This window comes from Silene latifolia, chromosome 5, assembly GCF_048544455.1.
Source record: "Silene latifolia isolate original U9 population chromosome 5, ASM4854445v1, whole genome shotgun sequence".
Lineage (NCBI taxonomy): Eukaryota > Viridiplantae > Streptophyta > Magnoliopsida > Caryophyllales > Caryophyllaceae > Silene > Silene latifolia.
Window position 1 is genome coordinate 88,917,802 of NC_133530.1, and position 23,110 is coordinate 88,940,911.

The window sequence follows — 23,110 nt, forward strand, 5'->3', positions numbered from 1 at the left end:
TAACAGTATATCTACCGCCTGTCACTGATGAACGATTAATTGTTTGAGCAAATTACATTGTTGGTCCATTGTTGATTCATTTACACAAACTAATACGGAGTATTACACTAATACGTATTTGCACAGAATGAAGAAGACTCTAGTCTAAGAGGCTGGACTGTCCACAACAAAGAACAAAAGAAGGCTGCCTTAAATCAACATTTCGACACCAAAGTTGGCTGACGTGAGTTGTAAGGGCTATCATCTCTTAAACTAGGGTAAGAAGAAATCGTATGAGGGATCATGTGCAATCTTCATGGCTTGCGCAAAGTGATGGGCAGTGTCCGCTGGATGAGCTTCGACCCTAGACCGATCTGGCCTGACCCAACGGCCTTCACTATTCCTCACCATCCCTTTGTTATGGTCTTGCCTCCACTTCGGAGGAACACCATACTCACTCTTCAACAAATTACAGTCTTTGTTAACAAGAGCAATATCCCTCTTAGTGGCCAACCTAAATTTCCGGCCTTTTCCTTGATAACCATCTACTAAATGCAGGAGTGCCTCAAGGTTGTGGGCACTCGCCATGTCTGAACTCGACTTAAGAAAACGAGAGTGGGTTTGGTCCAGAGCAAACTCAGTCCCTACATGAGCATAACTCCAAGGGAAATGAATAGTGTCCTCCAGATATTTTTGTAGTTTGTTCTTTTCATTGGCAATGAGGCCTGGCATGGTAGGGACCTTGTCATGGACATTGATGACTCGAAGCTGCTTAACACCGAGCTCATCACATCTTTCCTTAAACTTAAGGTTTCCAACTCGAGGACTCCCATAGGAAATCACCGAGATTGGGATTTTCTTCGGTTTATTAGACTCATCATCATGTACGATATTGAGTCTCATTTCAGCTATGTCATAGGCACTTAAAAGAGCAAGAGCTCCACCTAAACTATGCCCAGTGACTGTAATGCTAAGCTCTTCACCTTTGTATTGCTCAACAAGTCGCTTGACTTCAGCTAAGACTTGTTCCCTAGCCGAAAAGGAGCAAAACGTGCACTTTTCCTCTTTTGTGGTGTATAAATCATAAAACCCGGTTTCAATTTGAACATGAGGGTTGTCTCTAAATTGGACAGGTCGGAGAATGTTCTTGAGGTCATGGATCCACTCTAGGTAGGTAACTGTACCTCTCCAAACGATGAGTATGTCCCGCCGGCCGAGCCTTTTAATCTCGTCTTCATCATCGGTAACTGCAACATATCCCATCCAATTGGCATGGGGGCTCCATATACTCCTTATGCTGTTTGACCTTTGAAAGAACTTCTGTAGATTGATGTTTGAGGTCGCATAGAGGTATCTGCATGCGTAGATCAAGAGTTTGAAACCAACACCACAAATCAATGTATAGACAGCACAGAAATACAGCATCAAACAAGTGTTTCATTAATTATACTTCTAATGTCTCATAATAGGTTCAAAGGCCCCATTGTTAGGACTGTATATATCATCTAGCTTAGCTCTTAGCCGGTAACGTCATTAACTGTTAAAACATTAACATTAATAAATAAATAGAATGTGCCAAAAAAAAGGTAGCATCCAACAAGATTTTCAAATATCTCAGCAAGGTTAGTTGGTAAACTAATTGAGAACTATGAGAAGTGATACTCATTAACTTGTTCGAAACCTGTCAACCTTAGTACTAAACCCCAAAAATAATTTCAAAAATTAAGGAATATCTTTGGACTAGGGGTGTGCAGAAACAAGTTCAGTTCACCAAACCAATAATTTCAATCAATTTGGGTGTGGTTTAGTTTTAGCAAAATCCAACATAAACTCAACCGTTTCAAATCACAAACAGTTCAATTAACCTTTTACAACAGTTAGATTTGTGGTTAACCATTTACTTTATGATCACTTTTTCTAATGATATCTTCACTTTTTCATCAATTATTTTACCTCAAGACAAACCCTCACTAATAAGCTTTACCAAAAATCAGTTTACATGTTTTTGATTAAATTAGTCGCTTTTTTCTAAAATTTCGAACATACACCAAGCCGCTTGAGTGTCAAGAAAGCCTATTTATCAAAACGGTTCAATTAACTGAACCTAAAAAAGGGCGGTTTTTTAAATCAAAATTCATTATTTTTTTTTTTGGCAAACCCCTACCTTGGACAGCCTTAAATTACCCTGGTAGCAGTAGCCTATTGGCATGCCGTATTTCTACTGGCATAGAAAGAATAATATGACTAGAACATAGGCATTTACGAATTTATCTTTTCAACGATTTTTGTTCTTGGTTTGAGAACTGTGCTCTCGGTGATAATGGAGGTTCTCCTCTTTCTGTTTTTTTCGCAGATGTCGGCTTTACGCCTTCAATAAAATCAGTTGTGAACAAAAAAAAGTTCAATAGATGCTACGTAAAGTGTGTGGACTGTGGAGAAGTGATTTCTTCATGTACTTGAGCTCTAGTTCGTTTCCATCTCCATAATATTTACTTCGTACTAAAATGTGTAAAAAAAAACAGATGAGCTTTGAGAGTACATACCGGCACATACGATAACCATAATGCATCATATCCATCTTTTCAAAGAAACCAGCAATGGGATAATGGCAAGAACCACAGTACTTAGAGTGAGGATCAAAGTCGAACGAGTCATAAGAAGATTGAGCAAACTCCCCATACCGGATAATTTCTCGTCTAAGATGCGAGTTCATGGGGTCTAACAGCCCTTCCCAATCATCGCACCCATGCATCTCCTTCCATATGTCTTGCAAAAGCCTAGCATCTTCAAGTTCAGGATCCTCTACCTTGTGATCCTTCTCATATCCGCTTAGTTCTCTCACAGTTTTTGCTGTTTCTGCTATGACATCAGATAAGTCCTGCACTAATGCACTTCTAATCATTTTTTTCGCTTTGGAAACACGAGGTCTATTAAAAAGGCAGGCATAGTTAAAGGTTTTGTCAAGTGTCCATGGCTGAAGAAAAATTTGATGATTAGGTTCTAACGATAAGCTACTAGTAATGTTTGGAGAGATGAGTAAGGAAGCCATGGAAAAGAGATTAAATGCAAGTACAATAGCAAGCAAACTTATATCTATGACAAAAGGTTTTTAATAGATATTACTCCATTGTTTTATTATGTTATGATGGAAAAAAAAAAAAGAGACTAAAATGGTGTATGTGATAATAATGCTATGTACAGCTCCTTTATACTCCTATATATACTGAAAAATACTTGGAAGGATTATGAAGGGAAATAACTCAAATAAGAGTTTGCAACCAACCGAAACAAAGTTTTTTTTTCTAGTGCATTTTTATAAAATTATTTATCAAATTAGAATCCATTTCAAATTATTTCTCGCCAATAAGTCCACATCATCATTTCTTGAGATTTGAGGGTAAAGTCGCTACTTAAATAGCAGCTTATTTTCAAATCTCAAAAAATAATGACATGAAGAAATAGTTTAAAATGAAAGCTAATTTGATGTAATTAGTTTATTAAACATTAAAACAAAACAAAAATTAAAATAAAGTTCAATAATGCACATAGAAGGTATACACATAAAATTGGTATATAACACCTTAGAGAGAATATTCACGTGAAGCATAAAATTTATTTAAATCTTTAATATTATATACATAACACTCAACGTGAATATTATAAAAACTCAATGTGATACATGGTGACAAATAAAAGTATAAAGTATACACATGTGAACTGAAAAGTAGTACTAAATAACAAAAAGGGTAAGATATTTGGAGAAAAAAGTTTAGCAAATAGTAGAGGTGGCAATCGGGTCACTCCGGTCGGTTACGGGTCGGGTCAAAACAGGTCGGGTCATATCGGGTTCGGGTTATGTCGGGTGAGTGACGGGTTCGGGTCGGTTCGGTTCATGCCGGGTCATCTTCGGGTCGGTTCATAAACGGGTGGCAAGTCGGGTCGGGTCACTAACGGGCAGTGTCGGGTCACGTTATCAGCATACATTTTATCTTATATATTTAGTTTTAGATGATAATTTCATGTTTAAATAATGGGTAGGTGTATTAATTATAGTTTTAAGTGAAAATAATGAAGATGAATGTCAATTTGGTGTTATTTAAACCATTATTATGCTAGTTCATTATCGAGTCATCTATCGGGTTGAGAAAATATCAGGTCACGGGTCGGGTCGGTTCAGTTCGGGTTCGGGTTGGAGAAAATAAGGCTACTATCGGTTATCGGGTCGGTTTAGGTCGGGTCGGTTCGGTTTCGGTTCAGCCAATTTCCATGTTGTATCGGGTCGGGTTTCAGGCGGGTCGGTTCGGGTTCCTTGGATCGGGTCAGCTTTTACCACCTCTAGCAAATAGTAACCAGAAAAGGAATACAAGGTACCATTATTCCAAATTGGGATAACCAAGAAGTAAACGAAGACTTGCTATGAAAATCCAAGCTTGGGTTGGTGAAGGGTGAGGATGTAAAAGAGTTTCGGGTTAGGAAAGGGGAAAGAGAACCATTGTAGTAGTCAAATAAACATGACCGTGTCATAAAGGTTTGAAAATCCGCAAGATCACATTTTAGGATATTTTGAGACAATAATAATCACATTGAATAATATTAAGTCGCAGCAACCTATACCAAAACCGTGAGTCAGTCACCGAAACCAATATCCAATACTTTAGTTCCCTCTATGGTGATGTGTGAAAGTTCGCCATCACCCGCTTCTCATCCCTTCATTGCCAAGTTTCATCTACCTTTCTCTCTTTTGATCTTGCCTTTTAACCATTGTAAGAGCTACATTATAGTAAGAGGTAATATTTGGATATTCGCTACCCCAAATTCCAAAAAAATAGCTAAAATTATCTAATTCTACTACCGGAAATCTTGGAATCTACGGCCTAAGCAAATATTCCATATTAAACTACAAAAAGAAAGTTCGCTACACCAAAATTTTGTATAAGTTATCTCCCTCCAAGCAAGTGCAACCAAACTTAAATAATTGAAGTATGAGCTACTTGCAGTTTGACTTTTGACCACCCCTCCTATCCTCCGTAAAAAAAACATTACTGATACAATAATAAGTCAAGTCTCCTTGTATTCTTGGTTATGATTAAAAAAACAAAGACCACTAGATAAAGACATAGGATAATAATGAATCGCTAAATTAACTAAACTTTTAATACGAATCATATGAATACTAAGGACAAGGTTACTTGTGCCCTAATCTCTTACCTTGTAAGAGTCCTAAATCACTAGATAAAGACATAAGGACAAGGTTACTTAGGGTAGATTATTGGTAGTTTTGAGTAAGTCTTGTCTTAAGACTTACCAAAGTCTTGTCTCAAAACTACCAATAATCTTACCCCAACTAACATCTTGTATACCTTTTATTGCTTCGATCAAATTAATTTTATGAAAAAACAATTCCTCGCTTTAGAAAACAGAACTTCATAAATAAGGGCGATAAATCAATTCTTCCAACCATCCATTTTTATGGTGTACAAGAAACAAAATTAAATTCCAATAAAATGACAAATTCACAATTTAGCCCAACTTCCTCATTTTGAAAAAATTACTCGGTAAGGCTCATTTTCACGCACTATTTTTACTTCGACTCTTTACTATATAGACATAGTTCCCCAGCTACCCTTTACGAAAAGTTTATAGTCTAAAACACTAATGGTTGATTCCTGGACGTATAGTTGAAAAATCCTGCTTTCTCACTAAACTATAAATTCAGCACCACCAAGTCACCAACTGATAAATGAAAGTCTTGTCAAAAAAAAAAAAAAAAAAAAAAAAAAAAAAAATAAACGATAAATGAAAGGTAGGAGACTGCTGAGGGCTTGACCTTAGATCAGGATAAAGAGAGAAATAAACGTGCGCCTTATGTAAATGTGGAAATTTAGAACACGGCATTAAAATTTGGCAGTTCAATAATTGACATACAATGAAAAAGGGTAGAAGAAGACTCATGTGATGTAATGTACAAAATAGACAACAGATTCAAAGCAGCCAAAACTTATCATCACAACAAAGCAAATGAACTAACGAGTGACATTCGGTCCTAGGTTAGAAAGGAAAATATCAAAGATATGATCTGAGATACTATAATATTTTTGATTGGTGTAGCAGTGACAATCAAATTTAATCCAGACTTCGGTTGGACATAGACACAAGTCCGAAAGGGCAATAACCAAAGTTTCGAACCTAAGATCTACGGGTCACGTTAAGTTAAACTATTGAATAAGCATCAATCAGTGCTTTGCTTGTGATAGTTCTTTCACAAGGTAGTCTTCAAACGGAAGCCTCAAAAATTTCACGAGTAGTTGACTATACACTTTTCAAACCTATAGGATATTTGAGTGAGCGATATTAAGGTATAAAACCAGTAATTGAGTCTAATTATCAGCTTAAACCTTTGATTAAGATTAGAGATAAGACGTGTGTAAGAGACAGAAATTTCAGTAAACATCTATGTGAAGACAACCAAAGATCCATCAAATGGTCATTACAAGATAGGTAAAGCCGTAAAGTGAAGATCCAAACTGGACAACATGAACCAACCATAATCAATACATTATCAACTTATCTTAGTTTTAACCCGATTGTTCCCCCCCCCCCCCACAAACCAAAAAAAAAAAAAAATTAAAAATTAAAAATTATCTTAGTTTTGGGTGAAGTTGCACTTTTTTTGTGGTTAAATGATAAAGACATGATTACTGGGAGACTTTTAGACATAATTTCATCAAATATAGCCCTGAAATCCTTAATCAGTTGCACTTCTGATCAATGGCTCTTCTTTCTTCTTCTTTTCACTTATTTTCTAGTGTAGCTTGAATATATCCCCAGCCTCTAGCCTATAACAATTTCCAAGTCTTTTTCTTTACTTGGAATAGAGTTTCAGTCCTTAAGAGAGCCCGATAGACTAATCCCATGCATAGTATTAATCAGCGGTTTTAGTATTCATTTCTGAGTTGATCCTTGCAACCTAATCTAAGTCGTGGGGTCATAAATGCGGTCAGTGCCTATATCCGCGATCACGGAAACCTTAAAAAGTTTTTAACAAAATGTTGTGGTACAGTGTTGTTTTCCAATGACCAATACTACCGCGTTTAACAAGTTAACCATAATAGCTAGAGGCGGAATGGATACAGTATTATGATCTACTTCATTAGTTCTAATGAAAAAGGTAAAAAGCATGCTGTTGTATTCAGAATACTTATCTGAATATGTAGCATTACTCAATGCTTATAATCAAATAAAAAATGAAACGATGAAAAATCCATTGAAATGAGAATATATGTCATTTTTGGTTAACAAACTTCTATAGATATGAGTAAAATGAGCCAAAAAAACTGCATTTACATAAAACAGCAAATTCATGAACATCTAACAGTAGATTTAAAAGCAATTTGGTTTCAGACAATTTAAATTATGTTCACATGGATGTCATACTTCTGGAAGTAATTTATAGCTTCAAAAGTGTTTTGAAAGTAATAAGGACCTATATCTTGCTGAACACAGTACAATAATTCTAACTGAAGGAGGATGCAAACCAGACAAACCTTCCATATCAGAGAAAGTATATACACTTAATTTACACAATTAGGCTACATGTCACGGCTGGTGGGGTTGAAAAATTAAAGAGATTTTGGTTTGGCATTGGCTCTGAGGAAAGCACTACACTTTGTAAAAAAGGACGAAAAGGGCTAACTTGTTTAATAAATAATAATACAATAACTCTCATATGAGACGGTATATGTACAAATGTACAATAACTCTCATATGAGATGCTATCACAATCACAATAATCTTATTGTGAGACCTCTCACATGATGGCAGTAGCAGATCCAGAAGCTGGGTACCAAGAAAAATATGATACCTATTTCTACATGAATATATAAAGTTTACTCTATTTTTACTTAAAAATTGAATCAAAATACACCAAAAAAACATTCGTTCACGGGAGCTGGAAAATGTCTCATGACGGCACGCCACTACATGATAGCTAAAGAGAGTTCAAGCTAGGGCTATGTATGTATGGTAGGTTGGAGGAAATATTGTCAGCCGAATATTATTCTCAACGGAATATAATGATAATAAATTTGTAAATACCATGAAAGTTTAAGTGTAGTTCAGTTGGTGTACCATGCGCATCGCAGTCTTAAAAGGAACTACTACTAAAACCGTAACATTTACAATACCCTTACAATTAAGTTAGCAGTTTAGCATGCTATACAAAAGAGCGAAGTTATATTACTGCTCAAACGATAATAAATATCTCTGGTCAAGCCACTCAGCTAGAGACACGTAAAGACATTACGTATCTGTATGTCTTCTAGGCAAAGCCCGAACCTTTCTTAATCGAGCTACTCCTAGCTAGTACAATAAAAAGTGGAGAAGCCCTCACAATTCAAGTTCATGTAAAGAGACAACAGAGAAGGACTTTTCTGTAGTGAAGTTCTAAAGGAAAGACATAACTATCGAAGATGCACTGGCAGATCTAGAAAAAAGATTTTATGGGGTCCTATGGGTTTTTCTAAATATATTGAGTGTGATACAAAACTTGTACATCTAATTGTTTATCACAAATAATGGGGAAAATGCACAAAATAATTTAGTTTCACGGTGCCTGTGATTCGGTTACCCCAAAACCTATTAGGTATATCCGCTAGTGGCAAGACGTCAAAAAGGTTATATACTTTTATCTAACTTAGATTTACCCATATATACCATCTCCGAGGTGTTGATAAGTAAAAACACATCAAGGGTAAATTTTTAACTATCTTTTATGGTTAATCTATAAAGCAGCTGTGGTCAACAGATTGAATTTGTGTGAATGTATGATTGCATGTAGTAGTAGTAGTAGTAGTAGTAATAAACATGTGCATGGCACCCAGCAGCCCCATTCCTGTCAATTCTAACTCCTGAAATAACATATGGTCACTCTAATTGTGGGCTCTCCACTCCTCCAGTATTATATTCTCCAAAATATTTGAAATAAAGGTGTTAGTGATCCACACCCACGTGTCCCCCAATATGCTCATTGGGTGTTAGTGTGTTACTCATCCACTCACACATGTTAATATGACAGTGAACACAATGTAGTGTCGCGGCCCAAATTTAATACCATGACTATAAGACCAATGGGAGATAAAAGGGGATTATCCTAATTCCCAAAGTGCAAAAGAAACAATGTAAATTATTTCTCCAAAAAGAACATGTGACAGAGTTAACTAGCCAGAGAAGGGAAGAGCTAAAGTTGCAAGCATCACAAAGGTACAAGGCTTATGCTTACTCAACTAAGCAGTATTACTCCAAGTTCTGAGTATAATTAGATAATTAATTGCATTTTATCCTTCAGCTTCTGCTGTAGGATGTACATATTTCATTGTTACAACTTATAAATTTAATTAGTAAAACAGCACGAGAAGGAAACAAAGAAGCATACCTTATACTAAATCAGAGAAACTCATTTCAAGGCTATTTGAAAATTGCGGGATGATCCCTTGTAGATTACCAGAAAACCATGCTGCTACTAGAACCTTTGAGAATTGCTCCTAACATTTGCAGCACCATATAAATTAGAGTTTATCTCATCAGACCATTTGTAATCAATAAGTAGTACGTTGAAGTTAACAGACAGATCAATAGAAGAAACAATATGAGAGACACTTTCGCGCTAACTAATTGATATCCACCTTCAAAACAGATCTTCTGTACTGTGCAGATTATAGGTGAATAAGGAGCAGAGGAATCAAGAGTAAAGACCCGGAAATAAATGGTATGTAGATGAAAGCAGGAATTCAGATCATAGGCATATGATCAACCATTATTTTAGACACTTCTATTGTACTAACAGAAAAACCAAACTCCATGTGTACTTTTTCACATAAAGTTAACGCCAGCGGCCAGACTACGTTCAGTTACCTTGGTATGCAGATACATTATGCTAGTTTGAAAACTTACAGAACAACATAAGCAAACTCTTTGCCAGCGGAAGCATTCGACAGGATTTCCTAATTAATTTGACTCGACTACTCAACTAACCAGCACAATTTCCAGACAATAATCATCTAAGTTAAGGGCAGAATCCCAGAATTTGCCATGACAATTGAAATGGAACAATTCTCTAGAGTACACGGAAACTCATTTAACGTTCAGCTATTTGGAAGATAGAAAATTAGAAGACTAACAATACAAAATACACAATCAATCCAAATAAAAGTTGAGGCGGCGAAAATGTAATCACAAGAGTTTGGGAGGCAATATTGTAGAGGTTAGAGATACATAACGCTAAAAATTTGTTTAAAAAAAAAAAAAAAATACAAATTGTGTGTGCGAGGATTCGTAGCCCCATCCTAGAGAGCAAAAGTAAAGCTTTCTCAAAACTGACTAAACCCAAATTTACACGATCCTTAATAGTATCGCACTATCGCCCAAAATCTTGAAGTTTTCTGGAAATTTCGGAACTACCAAAACGCAGGTGAACCACCTTTATAACCAGTGACGGAGCCCCATTGATGGATATGTGGCAGTCGCAAGACTCCACTTAATTCAGAATAAATATGTTTTCCAGTAGCAAAGTAGCAGCATGTTATGTTTGCTCAGTTGTTTTGCTACTACATTCCACATAAATGTCTAGGACTAGGGTCTGAAAGCTAGTACTGACAATTTTGCAATATTTTTATATTTTGACCCCACTTGATTTAACGACTGGCTACAAAGAACACATATATTACATAATACCAGAGTAATTTGGCAAACGATCAAGACAATGCCAATCGGCTGAAAACTAGAGAAGTTCGAGGGCGTAGTTACACAAGCCTAAGAGACGGCATGTACGCTAAGAATGTCAAATTAATTCAGGAGTGAGAAGAGCTGCTTGAAAATGAAACACTCCAAGAAGATAGGTAAGCCGTAAAGTGAAGATCCAAACTGGACAACATGGACCAACCATAACCAATCAATACATTATCAAATCATCTTAGTTTGGGCGAAGTTGCACTTTTTTATGGTTAAATGATAAAGACATGATTACTGGAAGATTTTTAGACATAATTTCATCAAATATAGCCCTGAAATCCTGAATCAGTTACATTTCCGATCAATGGCTCTTCTTTCTCCTTTTTTTTCCATATTTTCTGGTGTAGCTTGAATATATCCCGAGCCTCCCTAACCTATAACTATTTACAAACCTTTTTCTTTACTTGGAATAGAGTTTCGATCTCTAAGAGAGTCCAATAGGTTGATCCCATGCATAGTAATTATCAGCGGTTTTATTATTCATTTCGCAGTTGGTCCTTGTAACTTAATCCAAGTCGTGGCAGATGTTTTCCAATGACCAATACTACCGTGTTTAACAAGTTCACCTTAATAGCCAGAGGCGGGAATCGATACAGTATCATAATCTACTCCATTAGTTCTAATGAAAAAAGTAAAAAGCATGCTATTGTATTTTCATCCAGAGTTCTTATCTGAATATGTAGCATTTCTCAATGCTTATAATCAAATAGAAATACTGAAAAATCCATTGAAATGAGAATATGTCATTTCTTGTTAACAAACTTCTATAGATGAGTAAAATGAGCCAAAAGAAATTGCATTCACAGAAAAACAGCAAATGCATTAGCTCTAAGGAAAGCACTACACTTGGTAAAAAGGACGAAATGCTAACTTGTTTAATAAAACATGCTGTTTAACTGAAGAGAGTTCAAGCTAGGGCTACCGGCTACATATGTACACTAACTCTCGTATGAGACGGTCTCACAATAATAGCAGTAGCAGATCCGGAAGCTGGGTACCAAAGAAAATTTAATACCTATTTCTACATGAAACTATAAGTTTACACTATTTTTACTTAAAAATTGAATCAAAATACACCTAAACAAATCCGTTCACGGGACCCTGGAAAAGGTCCCATGCTGGCACACCGCTGCATGATAGCTAAAGAGAGTTCAAGCTAGGGCTATGTATATGTGGTAGATTAGAGGAAATATTGTCAGCCGAATATTATTCTCAACGGAATATAATATAATGATAATAAATTTGAAAGTATACCACGGCAGTATAAATACTATGGAGTACTATTTAGTTTTACTAAACTCTAAATACCATGGAAAGTAAAGTTCAGTTCAGTTGGTGTACCATGCACATCAATCTTATAGGAACTTCTACTACTAAAACCGTAACATTTAGTCATTTACAATACCCTTACTATTAAGTTAGCAGTTTAGGAAGCTATACAAGAGTGTGAAGTTATATTACTGCGCAAGCGATGATAAAGATCTCTGGTCAAGCCACTCAGGTAGAGACACGTAGTCTTACGTATCCGCATGTCTTCTAGACAAAGCCAAAACCCTTCTTACAATAAAAAGTGGATAAGCCCTCACATTTCAAGTTCATGCAAACAGACAACAGAGATGGACTTTTCTGTAGTGAAGTTCGAAAGGAAAGCCATAACTATCCAAGACGTACTGGCAGATCCAGGAAAAAATCTGTACATGATCCTATGAATTTTTCTAAATATATTGAATGTGATACAAAACTTGTACATCTAAATTTTTTAGCACAAATAATGGCAAAATGCACAAAATATTAGTTTCACAGTGCCTGTGAGTCTGTAAGTCTGGAACCTATTATAGGCAGATCTGCCAGTGGCAAGATGTCACAAAGATTATAACTTATCTAACCAGATTTACCCATATCTACCATCTCCGAGGTGTTGATAAGTAAAAACACATCACGGTTAAGTTGTTAATTTACTTTTATTTTAAGCGTAGTTCTATCTATAGTTGTGCTCAACAGATTGAATTTGTGGTAATGTATGATTGCATGAAGTAGTAACAGCGGCCCCATTCCTATCAATTCTGCCTCATGAAATAACATCACAATTGAACGTGTTAGTGATCCACACACATGTATCGATACAAAATAGCACTCACTTAAGTCAAAAGACAAAGTGAGCACGATGCAGTGTTGCAGCCTAAAGTTAATACCATGACAAAGGCAAATAGAGGATAAAAGGGGGAGGCCAGGGGGGTATCCTAAGGGAACAAAAAACAAACAACAGAAATTCTGTCTCCAGAAAGAATGTGTGAAAGAGTTAACTAGCAATAGACGGGCAGAGCTTAAGTTGCAGCCCGCACAAAACAGGACGAGGCTTCTGCTTACTCAACTAAGCATTATTACCCCAGATTCTGAGTATAATTAAATAATTAATTGCATTTTATCCTTCAGCTTCTGCACTAGGATGTATATATTTCATTGTTATAACTTCCAAATTACATGTGTAATTAGTCAAACAAAATGAGAAGGGGACACATAAGCGTACCTTGTGCAAAATCAGAGACTCATTTCAAAGCCTTTTGAAAATGTGTGCGATCCCTTGTTGTTGATTACCAGAAAACTAAGCTGCAACTGAAACTTTGACGATTGCTCCTAACATACAGCACCATATAAATTAGTGTTTATCTCATCAGACCCATTGCATTCAGTGAGTAGTCCGTTAAAGTTAACAGACAGATTAATAAAAGAAACCAAATGACTGACATTTGCGCGAGAACTATTTGATATTCAACTTCAAAGTCAAACAAATGTTCTGTACTGTGCATATTTATTATGGGTGTGATTACTGAGCTGGGGAATCAAGAGTTAGGACCCAGAAATAAATGGTGTGTAGATGGAGGTAGGAATTCAGATTATACACATACAAACATACAATCAACCGATCTTTTAGACACTTCTATTATACTAACACAGAAACCCAACTCCATGTGTAATTTCATAGAAAGTTCAAGTAACCCAGACTGAGTCCAGTTACGGATACATAAGAAAACTCTTTGCCAGTGTCGCGCTATCTCAATAGCGGCATCTAAAATGCCTATACGAACTCAAGTTATTATTTCAGGATAGGAACATAGAACCAAAGGAAATGGATCTTTTTTTTGACAAATTATATTTCTTTTTAGTCCTTTGCAGCAAGTATTCAACAGGATTTCCTATTAATTTGACTCAATTACTCAATTAACCAGCACAATTTCCAGACAATAATCTTCTAAGTTAAGGGCAGAATCGCAGAATTTGCCATGGGCTCATGGCAATTAATATGGAACAATACTCTAGAATACACGGAAACTCATCTAACGTTCAGCTATTTGGAAGATGGAAAATTAGAAGACTACAGCAAAAAAGGACCTGAACAATCCCAATCCAAATTAAGGTTGAGTAGGTGAAAATATAAGCACAAGAGTTTGAAAGGCAATATTCTCGTGCATGCTAGGATGCGTACTCCCATCCTAGAGACCAAAAGTAAAGTTTTCTCACCACTGACTAAGCTCGAATTTACACAATCCTAAATAGTATCACCTCTCGCCCAAAATCTTGACATTCCGGAATTTTTTAAACTACCAAAACGCTTCATTTACAGCTTTATTTATTCATATTGTATGTCTTGTAAAATGCCACGGGCGAATTATCTTTATAACCGGTGATGAAGCCACATTAATGGATACGGGGTCCCAAGACTCCATTTGATTCAGAATAATTATGTTTTCCAGTAGCAACGTTGCAGCATGTTAGATTTGCTCAGTTGTTTTGCTACTACATTCCACATACATGTCTAGGGTTTGAAACCTAGTACTGACAATTTTGCAATATTTTTATACTTTGACCCCCACTTGATTTAAGGGCTGGCGTCTATGCAACAGTTTATAACCACCAAGCATCAATGGCAGATCACATAATGAGGTTCGAACGAGGTCTTCAAACATTAACAAGTTGATAGAAGAGTTTGCACAAAGAGCACATAAATACATTATGTCACTGCTGGCTAGAGTAAATTTAGCAAAAGGTCAAGATAATGCCAATTGGCTGAAAATTAGAGAAGTTCGAGAGCAGAGCTACACAAGCCTAAATGCTAGCTTAGAATGTCAAATTAGTTCAGGAGTGAGAAGTGCTGCTTGAAAATGAAACATTCCAGGAAATATTGCTTACCCAATCAAAGAGATTCATGTTCAAGAGCTATTACTTCTTAAAAATCATTAGGCAATTTCACAATTGGTCGTGAAGCCGCCGTACTCTTGATGAACATCATCGTCCCTTACTATATAAAGCATCGCCATTCGATGATAATCAACTGCAGCACAAAAATGATTTTCTAATCGGAAACTCAGGAAAGAAAACTAAAAACACCTTAACAGAAATACAGAAGTAGACTACCATACACTATCATACAGCTACGGGCTTCAAATAAACTTTTTTTCCCGAAACTACAGCCCTTAATTCATGGTAACAGAACAAACAAAAATATTTACCTGGCGATTACAGAATTATTCATAAATTTTCATACTTACTAACAATATTGTACGACTCTGAACTTTGAACTAGCGGAGCCAAAGTTCTCAGGTTCATGTTAGGCATCGTTCTATTCGACTTAAACTTTCATACCTATTGAAAAAAAAAACTGAACTTTACTGAAATCAAGTTCGAAAGAACTTAAGAGTGTCTCCTTAACTATAATGTTATAAAAACTACTAGGAAGCAGTATAAAGCTAATGATCATTTATGGCACAACAAAAAAAATCGTCAAAAATATATATTTCCTATGAAATTACAGACGTAAACTGCAATACAAAGGTCATAAATTAATTTCTGCGTCAGAAAGATACAATTCAGACGTTTCAAAGCAAAATCACATCGAACAACAAAAAGCAAACTACAAGTGATTGAATTTCAAACCCTAGTTTTGGTTGTCCAATACCAGATAATAGTTAATTTCGCCAAGTAATTGAATCATATAAATCTGAACTGATGATCAGCAAATGTTAACATGTAAAGAGAGTGATGAAATTGCTGGACATAGAGATAGGATCAAAAATTGACCTAAATGAGTAAGGGCAACGTGACTCGCATGAATCTCTTGATGTTTTCTCCCGGGCTTATGAAAGAGTTTGATCGAGCATCAAGCAGACTGCGGTTTTTTTTATGGGGTAAGGGAGGATGTAAGCTCCTCCACACTCGGATCAACAAGCAAAACTGCGAAAATTAGTAATTGAGCACTTAAGTTTGCCAATTACGAGATTAACCGTCATGTAGTGATTAGGTCCACAAGTTTTTTTTTTTGTTTTTTTGGTGAAAATTTAAGTCCTATAAATCAACCAAATCAATTACATGCATCTCATATCACCATACCAGGACTGAACTATCCCCCTAATCTCCTGATCAGACTTTGATGCTTACTCTGAACATTCAAGAAGACTAAGTTCCTAATCCTGGTACACATTTAAGCTTTAATACAATCAAACACATACTTAGGCGTAGGCATACTAAATTCATAGAGACATCTATTTCTAGCTTGCCGTAAATGATAAATTAGGGCACATATGGACGCTCCAATACTCTGTATCAGGAATAGGGATCTGAATCTAGTAATCTACTACACAACCACCACCTCATAGTATCATCCCAAGGTATGTCCACATCAACCAATCAACCATATGCTTCAAAAACATCTTACTAAGGGCTTGTTTGGATACCAAAATAGGAGGGAAAGGAAGGGGAGGGGGAAGGAGGGAAAGAAAGGGAGAGAAGGGAAGGGGAGGGGGAATGTGGTGTGGGTGTTTGGATACAATTTCCCTCCAAATCTTGCCTATTGTGGAGAGATTTTGACTAGGCTTGGAGGAGGGAAATTGGATCCCTCCAAATCTCTCCCCCTCCATTTCCCTCCACCCTCATTTGCTATCCAAACAAGGGATTTTAAATCCCCTACTCTCCCTCCCTTTCTTTTCCCTCCAAATCACTCAATCCAAACACACCCTAAGGGAACACGCAAAGAAAATATGATCATAGGTCTCCTCTTTATCATCACACAATAAGCATTGTATCCCTACAAATCTTGCCTATGTTGGTGGGGAAATAATTTGCCTTGTAGGAAGGAAATGGAGGGATCCATTTTCCCTCCCCTCCAAATCCCTCTACCTTCATCTTGCTAACCAAACAACGGATTTCTCATCCTTCCAATTCCCTCACCTCCCTTTCCGTCCAAATCCCTCAATCCAAACACACCCTCAATGATAATGCGATAATTACTCTGGAACATTATAGAACTACTGATCGATTACACCATAACAAAAAAATCATCAAAAAATACATTCACTATGAAATGACCTACTTAAACTGCAATGTGAAAACCATAAACTAATTACTGAGCAAAATCACATACATCGAATTACAAAGAGCAAATAAGAAGCGGTTGGGTTTCAAACCCTAATTCTGATAATTGAATCATAAATTTCTGATCAATTGATGATATATTATCAAATGTTAACAAGTAAAGAGATCGATAAAATTAGTGGAAATATAGATAAAGATTCAAAATTTAACCTAATTGGGTAGGGCGACTCGATCGCAGGAATTTCTTGATGTTTTCTCCTGCACTTACGAAAGAGTTTGATCGAGCTTCGCGCCAACTGCAGTTTTTTTGGGGGCGATTGGAGTCCGGGTCAGGTCAGGTCAGATACGGATATTTAAATTGTTTTTTGACGAAAGTGTCTCAAGTCCTGAATCAATCAATCAATCAATAGAAATGAATCAATCAATCAACTTAATGGATTCAATCAATCAATCAATCAATCGATTCAATCAATCAATCAATCAAATAATAATAAAAAGATTATATTAATAATAATAATAATAATAATAATACCAATAATAATAAATATTATTATAATATTATTCATTAATAATAATATATTAATATAATCTAATAATAATAATCTAATAAGATATATAAAAAATAAAATATTAATATAATAATAAATAAAGTAATAATAATAATAATATATTAGTTATATAAATGATAACATTATTAATAATAAAATAATATATTAATAATAATAACTAAAAAATAAATAATATAATAATAATAATAATAATAGGTCTAATATTAGAGCTGATCATGTTCGGGCTGGCCCGTCCAGCCAGGCCCGTTCGGCCCGCTACTTGAGCGGGCTTGGTCATGAAAAATAATAAAATAAATGGTTAATGGACAATGAAAACTCAGCCCGCTAAATTAATGGACGGGTATGGACTAAACAAAAATGTTCGTGGACAGCCCGTTAAACCCGCTAAAGCTTCTAATATAATTTTATTTTCTTAAAAAATCATTTATCCAAACTAATTAACTGACCAGAGCCTAAATAGCAATCCAACATCCATATTAATTAATTGAAACATTCAAATCCCAAACCATCACCCAACACTTACTGATTGTAATACCCTTCATTTGCTATGCGTATTGCGTCTATGTCTCAAACCAATTGGTATTTAATTGTCGCACAAAGCTATACTATACTGTTAATGTTTTGTACACATATACACCATTTTTAACTTAGTGTCTTATAAGTTTCAAAGCCCAGCAGCCCATGTGTTGAATTTTTGTACACATATACACCATTTTTAACCCAGTGTCTTATAAGTTTCAAAGCCCAGCAGCCCATGGGCAGGCCCGCCAACTTATACTGGACGGGCTTGGACATCTTTAACAAGCCATTATAGCGGACACGGACATAAAAATTAGGCCCGTTGAACATATTTTATTAGGGTAGGCCCGGCCCGTGTCCGGCCCAAGCCCACAAATGATCAGCTCTATCTAATATAATAACTTATTAACATAATAATATTAAATATAATAATAATAATAATAAATATGTGATTAATAATATTAATAATGAGTATATTAATAAAATATTAAATATTAAATATAATAATAATAATAATAATAATAATAAATATGTTATGAATATTATTAATAATAATAAATATATTAATAAAATAATAAATATAATATAATAATAATAATAATAATGATAATAATAATAATAATAATAATAATAATAATAATAATAATAAATGTTAAATATAAATATAATAATATAAACAATACGAATTAATTATTAATAAATATAATAGTAATATAATAAATATAAAAATAATAATATAATAATAATAACAATAGTAAATACATTAATATAAAAATAATAATAAGAATATCAATAAGAATAATAATAGTAATGTTGAAATAAACTGAACTGAACTGATCTGAACTGAACTTAACTGAATTGAGCTGAACTGAACTGAATTGAGCTGAACTGAACAGAATGGAGTTGAACTGAACTGATTAGAACTGAAATTAAGTCCAAAAGAACAGAGCCTAGGTACGGGTTAAAAGAAAGTTTGTGAAATCTATTTTGGATGACAAGGAAAGCATTTCGATATAAAAGTTTTATAAATAATAATTATCTTTTTAAAATATTAAAATAGTTATTTTCTATTTATTATCGAATAAAATATAAAAATATTAGTAATATTTTAATAATATTCTTGATTTATCTTTGACAGATTCATTTGGTCGAATAGGCTCGAGTTGAGTTTTGACCCTGAAATAACGAGTCATTTTGAGTCGCAGGTCAAAATTTGCGAGGTCCTTGACCCTGAAAATTCGGGTTTGGTCTGGTCGGATTTACGAGTCAAGTCAAGTTTTAACAGGTCTGGTTTCATGAATGTGCAATCAAGTCCTTGATTTAGACTCTTAAATTACCGGGTGAATCTGATTCGGCAAAAACAATTAATTTAGTAGAAGAATATGGAGTAAAAAATAATTTAATTGTACCAGGCACCACACAAAAATTGGGCTAATTAGGCACCAAAAAAAATTGGGCTAATTTGGCACTTTGCCAGAAGGGGTAGGGCCGGATGTAGTCTACTTGGTGTCGTATCCACAAGTAAAAAAGTTGCATTTATTGATATGGAAATTTACATTTATCGAATATTTAAGTATACTATAATTACTGTTTTATACAGTTAAATAGGAATCAGGTTCAATTTGTGTTGTTAAAACAACAACAAAAAGTATGAAATTTAGTATTCTTTTGGTTACCTCTCCTAAAACATATAAATTACTCCCTCCAATCCAATCCAAATTACTCATTCACTTTTTAAAGTCAACTTTGTTAAATATTGACCTCAATTATGCAAAGCCAATTTTAATTTTTTTTACCTAAAATTTACATATTTACATTCGTTATAAAAAGAGATTTCAGAAAATTATAATTTCGACCAAAAAACATAATATATAAATGAAGCAAAACGTGGTCAAAGTGTCGACTCGTAGACCGTGAAAAAGTCAAATGGGTAGTTTGGATTGAATTGGAGATTTGGAGGTACTACAATTTATGTGATTTAATATTTACTCCATTCCATAGAATAGTTTACGTTTACTTTATACATGTTTTTAAATCCTCGCTTTCTTTTGTTTATATCTTTAGTTACATATTACTAAAAATTATAAATGTTTGATATTAATAATGTACTCGGAAAGACATGTTAACTAAGATCTCACATGATTATCTTTTATGTTATATATTATTAGAAGTTGTATTGAAATCACATCACTTATTTACAATTCCCATAAAGCAAACGTAAACAATTCAATAAAACGAAATAAGTATCTGGAGTAACTTAGAATTAACTCCCTTATAAAATCCGGTTTTCTAAAATTAATGTTCTATAAATAAATTTTCTAACATTACTCCTTATAACCAGATACAATTTCATAAAAAAATTGCTTGCAATCTCCCACTCAAATGACTACTTCCGGCAAATTTTGAATTTTCCCTCTAGTGTATATTTTATGACGAAATTGGTCTTCACTTGACCAGTTGACCACCCCTTGACCTTGTGTTATGTTCATATTGTTACTCATTTGAAGTCACTCACTCAACCTTGCTTCAAATTTGGGGTCAATTTTCTCCTCAATTATCTTCATTTTTTGAAAACACATTTGGGATCTTTTGAAAGGTTAATCTCTATCGATTTGAGCTTATATTTGTTATACTTATTCATTTTTTTTCTTGAACGCTAAATTGGAATTGTAATTCATTTAAATTGAAATTAGGTTTGTTATTATTTTGTGGGTAATTTTTGAATGTGGTATTTTTGTAATTTAACAGAATGTCAAGCCAATAAAAGGAGAACAGTTACCCATATCTTACAACATAAGCAAAAACAAGACAACATCAACTACCTCAATCATATCTCTACAACATTGACACTATAAATTGCGGTTAAATTACTTAAAATCAATTACACTAACTTAATGCAATTCCATTATCAAGAAATTGCATTACAAAAACTAAGTATTAGGATTTAATTGGTATTCATTCTTGAGTAATTGATGACCCTTATTTCCAGTAAATCGATTCCTAATTGTTGAAAAATAGAGTTAAGTTGGTGGATTATTGCAGATTTGCATGTTTGCTTAAGGATTTTAATTTGGTGGATGGTTTCGATTTTCAATTTAAGGATGGACGGTGGTGGTTGTCTTGGTGGCGGGGATGAATAACGATTAACGAGTACTGTTGCGTACTTTGCATGGGTTTTCCTTCCTTTTTTTGTTTCTCCCCTTTTCTGGATGTAGTATAAGGGTATGAGAATGAAAATTAGTGGGCAAATTATATTAAATGAGTAAAAAAATGTACTGCAAAAAAAAGAGTACATTTGTTACTAATTTTTTACGCATTTCAGTACAATTTTGGTACTGCAAAAATGAGTAAAAACTAAAAATGTATCTAACAAAATGAGAAAAAAAATGTAATGCAGAAAATTAATGTTGGACGAATGGAGAATTATTTTGAATTATTGAAGATAATAGCATATGGTGAGAGGTGATGAAGGTAAATAATAATAAAAAAAAAAGGATAATTATGTCATTTTTTCGTGCGATACGCCGATATTAGTAATTCACTAATTCCCTAACCATAAAAAGAAAATGTAAAGAATTCAAGGAGAGAGTATCTTTCAGTTATAACTGAATAGTGGGTCCCAGCATGTGGTTTCATCATTCACATATTCTCTTTTGGCGCTCAAATATTTACGCCATTTTCAGCTGGTTTTCTTCGTTAATTTCTTCCCTTCTTCCTCCTACACTTCTTTATCTTCATTTCTTTGCGCTTCCTACATTCATCACATCTTTCCACGGTTCATCATTTGAGGTTATTTCTACTTTCTTTCTTCAATTTACTTGTAGCTTGTTTGCTATGTTGTTGAACCGAAAACCGCACTTTCTTGCAGTCGAATTATGTGATTTATGTTATGGAATGATAATTGTGCAATTAGTCTTAAATTTATTTTATTTAATTTAGGTTTTCGGATATGTTTACTTAGATTATATGTGAAGTAGAAGTTATACGTAGATTATATGTGAATTAGAAGTTAATTGAGCTAAATTAGAACATTATTGAGGTTGATAACAGTTTATTAGTCGTTTGGAGCTTTCGTACTCGGCTCGTAATTGAAATTGATATGTTGCTGTTAGTGTCGTCAAGTTTGAAGATCGAATTTAAATTGTTGGATTTGAATATCACAATTTCGCTTAATTGATCTAATTTCATTTAGGTTTTCTGATATGGTTACTTAAGAATATCTGTGAATTTGAAGTAAATTGAGTTAAACTAGCACATTATGGAGCACAACTGATTCTAGGTATGAATTATACAGAATTATAGAAATTTGCAGGGGTATGTTAAGTATTGAACGATATTGATTATTGAAGTACATGTATCTTGATTGGAGCTTATGTACTGAGCACGTAAATTGTTTGTCAGTCGAGCGACATGATTGCTGGATTTTAAATTTATAATGTTTGAAGCTTATTATTAGAGTTGTTTGGCAACAAATTAACTTTCTGGTGCAAAGGAGATATGTGATTTGATGTGGAATGTAGCTTGTTGTAGTGTTGGTGAAATCGATTGCTGTTTGTCCAAATTTTTCTCTGTTGTCATCAAGTTGAATTTGGCTTAGGCTGTGCATTATCTAATTAAGCTATATACCTCCATTGTGGTAATGAAAGGAATGATTAAAGACAAATGTTAACCGGAGGATACGAAAACTGTGACTAACTGATTTTCCTAGAATGAGTAAAAGTAAACGCGTTGATATTTATACAAGATTGACGGATGTTGATAGCCAAATCATGCCAATTAAGTGAACTGAATAATCAATGTTAGAGAATGGTTGCCTGACCAAGTGCAATGACTGTACTGTGTGTTACTTGCTCATTTCATGAAGCTTACTTCTTTGTGTTTCAGTACTTTCA

General features: G+C 34.5%; 1 protein-coding gene across 3 annotated transcripts; it reads right to left on the minus strand.

Moving 5' to 3' along the window:
* On the minus strand, window positions 1-17,465 carry LOC141657821 (phospholipase A1-Igamma3, chloroplastic-like). 3 transcript variants are annotated; one of them, XM_074465166.1, is made up of 7 exons: window positions 17,341-17,465; window positions 15,841-15,993; window positions 14,953-15,094; window positions 13,292-13,398; window positions 9,410-9,518; window positions 2,523-2,857; window positions 164-1,333 (listed from the first exon to the last, which is right to left on the minus strand). In XM_074465166.1, the coding sequence occupies exons 6-7, from the start codon at window positions 2,729-2,731 to the stop codon at window positions 253-255; spliced, it is 1,290 nt and encodes a 429-aa protein (XP_074321267.1). In that variant the 5' UTR covers window positions 2,732-2,857; window positions 9,410-9,518; window positions 13,292-13,398; window positions 14,953-15,094; window positions 15,841-15,993; window positions 17,341-17,465; the 3' UTR covers window positions 164-252. The 3 variants fall into 3 exon arrangements, with proteins under 3 accessions (XP_074321266.1, XP_074321267.1, XP_074321268.1); XM_074465167.1 differs by lacking the exon at window positions 15,841-15,993 and having other exon boundaries at window positions 17,341-17,453; XM_074465165.1 differs by lacking the exons at window positions 9,410-9,518; window positions 13,292-13,398; window positions 14,953-15,094; window positions 15,841-15,993; window positions 17,341-17,465 and adding an exon at window positions 1-157 and having other exon boundaries at window positions 224-1,333; window positions 2,523-3,252.
* Window positions 17,466-23,110: the final 5,645 nt, after the last annotated feature.

Coding starts and splice junctions, on each gene's coding strand:
- LOC141657821 (XM_074465165.1), bottom strand. CDS start 3,028: ATGGCTTCCTTACTCATCTCTCCAAACATTACTAGTAGCTTATCGTTA. Junction 1,334..2,522: donor TATGGTTATCGTATGTGCCG/GTATGTACTCTC, acceptor CTACGCATGCAG/ATACCTCTATGCGACCTCAA.